The 6,000-nt window shown below is 59.0% G+C and overlaps 1 protein-coding gene across 1 annotated transcript; it reads right to left on the reverse strand.

Moving 5' to 3' along the window:
* Window positions 1-2,234: 2,234 nt before the first annotated feature.
* LITAFD (LITAF domain containing) lies at window positions 2,235-6,000 on the reverse strand. The gene is given in 5 exon segments (XM_086691319.1): window positions 2,235-2,345; window positions 2,347-2,374; window positions 2,497-2,641; window positions 3,794-3,895; window positions 5,532-6,000. Coding segments are annotated over 5 exon segments (582 nt in total). The 5' UTR covers window positions 5,758-6,000; the 3' UTR covers window positions 2,235-2,264.

Below are 6,000 nucleotides of genomic sequence, written 5' to 3' on the forward strand. Positions count from 1 at the left end.
CATGCTCTGTCTCTCTCTGTCCCAAAAATAAATAAACGTTGAAAAAAAAAATTAAAAAAAAAAAAAAAGAAGTCGGAAAGTCTGGGTTTTCATCGTGAGTCTGCCAGTCAAGTCCCTGAACGACATTTCCTTACGGTGGGCAGCCAGTCTGAGTCAGAAGGGACCAGAGGCTGGTCTGTGATGTCACAGTCGGAAGGCGGCCGGAGCCGTGCGGGACCTCGAGGGCATCCCGGGGACCCACCACCTTTAAAGAAAAGTACTGTGGGGGCTGAGCCATGCTGACGGAGGAGGCCCGAACACCGGCACCCTCTGACGCACCGCGAGCAGTGTGTTTGCCATGAGAGGTGCCTGTTCTGGGACTGATGCTCCCGTCGGGACCCATCTGGGAATCACAGTCAAAACCAGCAAGTGCCCCGGTGATCGTGGAATCCGTGGAATCGGAACAAGGGCCTCGAGGCGAGTTCACCAGATGCATCTGGTTCTGGCTCAAGATGGGTCTTGGCTTCCTCAGCAGAGCCAGGCGCACCGGTGACCATCCCCATGTGGCTTGGGTGCCTCCGCGCCGGTGCAGAGCTCCCCAGAACCGGAGATTGGCTCGGTCCCGGTGAAGACGTCCCCTGGGTACTGGCAGCCGGGAGGCCTGCCCTGGCCTCTCAGGGATCATGTCCTGCCGTGTTTGAGCTGGCACAGTCTCCTTCAGGTGTGGACCCAGGTGGGTGGCCACCTGTGTTGTCTACCTGGGCCTGTCTCCCCGGGTTCAGCTGGCACCCCTGTCCCGGCTTGCTGTATCACAGATAATAGACTGGCTCTTGGGTCCAGGGGGTCTATTGGGTCTGATGCTTCAGCTTTTTTATTATTTTTGAGAAAGAGAGCACGAGCAGGGGAGGGTCAGAGAGAGAGGGAGACCCAGAATCCGAAGCAGGCTCCAGGTTCTGAACTGTCAGCACAGAGTCCGACGCAGGGCTCGAACTCACAGACTGTGAGATCATGACCTGAGCCGAAGTTGGATGCGTAACCGACTGAGCCACCCAGGCGCCCCAGATGCTTTGGCTTCTAACCCTCAACACCTTGCTAAGATGGGTCCATTTAGGTGTTGAAATGGAGGCTCCCGGCCCCGTAGCTAGCACTGAGTCGGAGGTTGGTGCTCTCCCTGGTTCTCCAGAGCATCTGGGGTGTGGGCGGAAAGCCACCTTCCCCTGGCATCTTCAGGGGGCTGACATTCAGATCCAGAGAAATCTGTCCCAGCCAGCTACATGCAGAGGGCTCTCCCCTGACCTTGTGAGGCTTCCGGGAACTTCTCTGCCTGCTGACTGGTAAACTGCTCTACACACACACACACACACACACACACACACCTCCATACCTTTTCAGGGAGCCGGTCCCTGCTGCCTCCAGTTCCTGGAGCAGGGGGACCCTCCTGCCTGGGCTTCCGCATCTATAGGATGCGGGGGGTGGGGGGGGGGGACACTGCCCTCCCAGGGGAGGGTGAGCATCACAGCAAATTTAGTGCCTATTTATTTAAGTAATCTCTATGCCCAACATGGGGCTTGAAGTCACGACCCTGAGATCAGGAGTCTCAGTTCTGACTGAGCCAGCCAGGCACCTGGTTCTCTTTCTTTTCTGTCTCCTAATTCTCCTGCATTCTTCCCCCTCTTCTGTAGGAAATTCACTTTAATTGAAAAGGTGGGTGAATAGCATTCATCTTGTCTTGCAAAATAAAAATCCCTTAGGGGGCGCCTGTAGAGATTACTTAAAAATCTTGAAAAACAAACAAAAAAATTCTCTTCGTTTCCTCCCCCCCCCAGGGTTTCCCCTCCCCCCCACCTCATCCCCAGCAGACCCCATGTTAACTCAGGGGGGATCCTGGTCCTCGTCAGCTTGGGGCCTTTTAATGTCCCAAGCGTTGGCCAAATTCTCGTGGATGTGCGAGGCTGTGGATAATGGGGAGTGAGGTGTTCCCTCCACCCTGCCTCCAGCTGGAGGTACAGAGATGTTTTCAGATGCTGAAGCTTGAGCTGAGGGGAAGGGGCCAGGAGAGCGAGGTCTCTGAGGGGTCTGAAGGGCAGGCAGGGAGCCTGAGAACCTGGTGTGGGGAGGCCCGCTCCCCACGATGCATTCATTTGTCCAATGCTGACCCAGCCCCCTAGCTGTGCCAGGAGGACAGAGGGCAGGCGCCTTCACCCCCTCCCTGGGACAGGAGGGACCCCGGCAGGACAGACGTGAGCAGGCAGAAGTCACTCGGTGGACGTTTATTTGGTGGACCTTCACAGGCGGTGGTAGCAGAAGAGCTCTTGCTGGCACACGGGGCACGTGTGCTTCACGTCCATCAAGCTGTCCATACAGAAGGGCGAGGAAGCAGCAGCCCAGGAAGCACCTGCAGCCTCAGGAGCAGCGGGGTGTGGGCCAGAGCCCCCCTCCCCGCGCCCCGTCCCCCCAAGCCCAGCAGGCCCCACCCCCGCTGATGCCCAGCACCGCCCCCCCCAGGAGGCCACTCACCCAAACACAAAAAGACCTGTACACAGCAGCCAGGTGAGAACCCCTGGGACCGGGGTGGTCACTGTTATGATGCGGTTCCCACAGTAGTGACATATGGACTGTACCGGGATGGCAGGGCCCATCCTAGGCATTCTGGTGAACAGAGCTGGGGACGGGGAGGGGGGGCGGGGGGCGCGGCGCAGCTCAGACCGTGGCCCTCTCCTGGCACTCCTGCAGCCTCTCCGTGCTCCCCTGCACGCCCAAGACCCCAGGGTGGGCTCCAGCTCCCTCTCCCTACCCCGTTTCCCCCACCCCTGCTCCTGCTGGCCTGCAGGGCTCAGGGGCCTCTCGCTGGTCAGGAGAGACCCAGGGAATTTGGAAGCATCTCTAGGTTTAAACTGGGCCCCTTCAGCTCAGCGAGCTACCCAGGATAGCGTACTCATCCAGCCCCTTTAAGGGGCGTCTGTTGGATGCTCTCAGTCAAAAGCTTTGATGCCCTGGTGAAGACGATACAATCCAGAATCTACCTGCTGGCGTTCTTGTGTCGTCCTCTTGCGTTTGTACAGCGGGGCCAAAAAACGTGTTTAGCTATTTAAGCCCTGCAACCACGTCCGCAGTCTCGGGTGTGCGGAGAAAGGGGGGCTTGGGTGGTGGCTGAGTTTGTGGTTAAGGAAACAATTCCAGCGAGCTTTAGTGTCCTGGCCAAAGGCTCAGGGTCTGGTCTGCAGCGGTGAGGAGGGGCTTAGGGCCTCGCAGACCTTGATCCCTCTGGGGTCCCGGGTGGGTGAGGGGTGCTGGGATTTGGAATGGGCGGAGCCCCGATGTGCGGGATGCGGAATCCCCGGTTTGGCACAGAGCTAAGGAAAGCGCTGTGGCTAGAATGGGTGTCCCTACGGGCCTTTCCATTCTGCCCACTGGGAATGTGCAGAACAACCCTGCAGCTCCTGACCCTTTGAGACCTTTCTCGAGTATTCTGCGTTCCTTAACGGGCTTGTGTAAAACCCCCCGAAGCCCAGGCCCTACCCTGGGCAGGGGCCACCTTCCGCTTCTCTGGCTGCGGCCGGTGGCTCGCACTGCGGCGTCCAGGGGGTTGGCCCCATAAGCCTGCCCTGAGCGCCCACTGCAGACCAGCCCCTGCGCCACTCATGTCATGTTGGAGAGGAGGGGCTACGGCCAGCCCTGGGGGGGGGTCACACGGCTCCCGGGGGGCAGCGGAGAAGGACTTTCAGAGGAGGTGCTGTTGGGGCAGAATCTCGAAGAGTGGGGCAGGGCAGCCTGAGCCCAGGAAAACCGAAGGGGAAGGAACAGAGGTGCTCACCCGGGTGAATGGCCGGGGGGCCTTGGACATATATTGGAGGAGGCCCTTGAACTCTTGGAGGCCAAGGACCAGGAGGAGGAGGGGGACGAGGACGAGGAGGCTCTTCGGGAGAGAGGAAGGAAACACAGCCTCAGACCCAAAGTCCCGCCACTTGCCAGGCGCCGAGCCGACAAGGTGGCCAGCCTGCCAGCCTGAGGGTATCACCCATTTTACAGGAGGGAAAGCCGAGGCCTGGAGGAACGAATGCCAAGGCTTGCATAGCGTAGATGGAGCAGCTGAGGTTTGAACACAGACATTTCGGACCCCAATTGTGTCCTCATGTCCTAGAATGAAAGATCTTCCGGGAGGCAGTACCAGGAAACAGGACGTAAAAAGGGCACGGGGCCCATGATGTCTTTAAAAGAAACAAAACATCGAGCATTTGTTGTTTACGTGTCAAACTGTGTGCCAGACGTTTTACACACCTGGCTCCATGGATTCTAGTGAAAACACCAGGGAGGTAACCGTGTGGTATTACTCCAATTTTGCAGATGTGGACACTAGGCTCAGAGAGGTTAACCAGCTTGCCTGAGGTCCCCCAGCAAGCAGGTATGTGAATTGAGGATGCCCACCTCCCAAGGAGGAAGGAGCTCCAAGGCTCCAAGAGTGGCAGCGTTTCATTTGCTCCATCCCAGAAGGACAGTTGGGGCCACAGCCCCCTCGCATTCCTCCCAGCCTTCCTTCCCTCCTGCCCCACAAGGGGACTGTCATGCCGTGTGCACGTGCAGCTTGCCCCCACCCCCCCCCACCCCCCCAGCTCCCAGTGGTGAGCCCTATGCCAGCCCTGGAGTCAGGTGCAAGGCTGTCTGGACAGGGAATTCTGGGATCTGGAAACCCAGTGTGTGGTCCGGGAGGTGGGCGGATGAGAGCCCCATAATCGTAATGACTGTGTGGTCAACGGATGGGGGTCCACATGTGTCTCTATGGGGAACCATGGGGACCTGCCCCTCCCAGGTAAGGGGTCTCGTGGCATAATCGGAGCTGCCTGGGATCCCCCACCCCCACCCCGCGCCTCTTCCCACAATGGGGGTGGCCAGGAAAGAGGAAGCCGCTCTCCGTTTTTTGCCCTCAAGTCTAGACTCTTGGGAACAGGAAGAGATTTCATACCCATCCGGTGCCCCCAGGTGTCCCACCTGAGGCTGGTCTTAGTACCCATTTTACAGGTGAGGAAACTCAAGGCCAGAAAAGAAGTATGCGGCCTGGGGCTGCCCGCTGCCTGGTTGACACTCACCCGACCCAGCCGAGTTAGCAGCCGTCAGCCCTACACCGACCATCCCTTAATCCTCTCAGCCGTTTTCCAGACGGAAAACGGATCCAGAGAGATTGGTGACTTGGCCCAAACCTCATCAGCAGAGCCGGGACCCCCCCACCCTGCCGCCCCATCCAGTCTGGGTTGTGTCCGGCCACGGGGGTGGCGCAGGGGATGGGAGGGACAGGCCGCACCTGATACCAGAGAGTCATTCGGCTTCTTTCTTGGCTTCTTTTTAACACTTTAAGAGAGGGCACAGGATGTCGGGAGGCCCCGATTTGTCCCCATTGGGTCACACGGTCCCCGAGTTGGTGGGGGACAGCAGGACGTGACGGTGGAGTACTGGATTCAGCCCCCAACTAGGCAAGGGGACCCCCAGTCTCCTCTCCTGCTTCCCATGGGCGCCAAAGTCAACTGGTCACCGGGATGGCGGTGGGGGGGAACTCTCACCCTGGGGATGGTTCCATCTTGGTGTCCTGGACGTGTTTTGTTCCAGCAACGGTATCCCAGCAGCGGTGGGTTCCAAGCTCTGAGCAGCGGAGCGCATATCTGGAGTCCCCATGGCGAGGCCTGGGTGCCCTTGGGCCAGAGTACCTGCCTGCCTGGTGCCTCTCCCAGGGCCTGGCTCAGGTGGAACAGCCATTGTGATGTGCATCCTCACAGGGGCCAGAGGCATGGGCTCTGTGTGCCCTCCCTGCAGGAGGAGGGGGGTCCTCCTGTGGCCCAGCCTGAGGATCCTTTGGAGGCAACCCTTCTCCCACTGTCCTTCTCGGGTTGAGCCGAAACCAGCCCTGGGTTCTTGAGGGCAGGGGTGTGGGGACCAATCTGGAGCCTTAAAAATATGAATCTAGGCTGGGCTGCACCTGGTGGCTCAGTCCGTTAAGCGTCCGACTTCGGCTCAGGTCACGATATCCCAATT

This window comes from Puma concolor, chromosome E3, assembly GCF_028749965.1.
Source record: "Puma concolor isolate L17-30 chromosome E3, mPumCon1.1.hap2, whole genome shotgun sequence".
Taxonomy (NCBI): domain Eukaryota; kingdom Metazoa; phylum Chordata; class Mammalia; order Carnivora; family Felidae; genus Puma; species Puma concolor.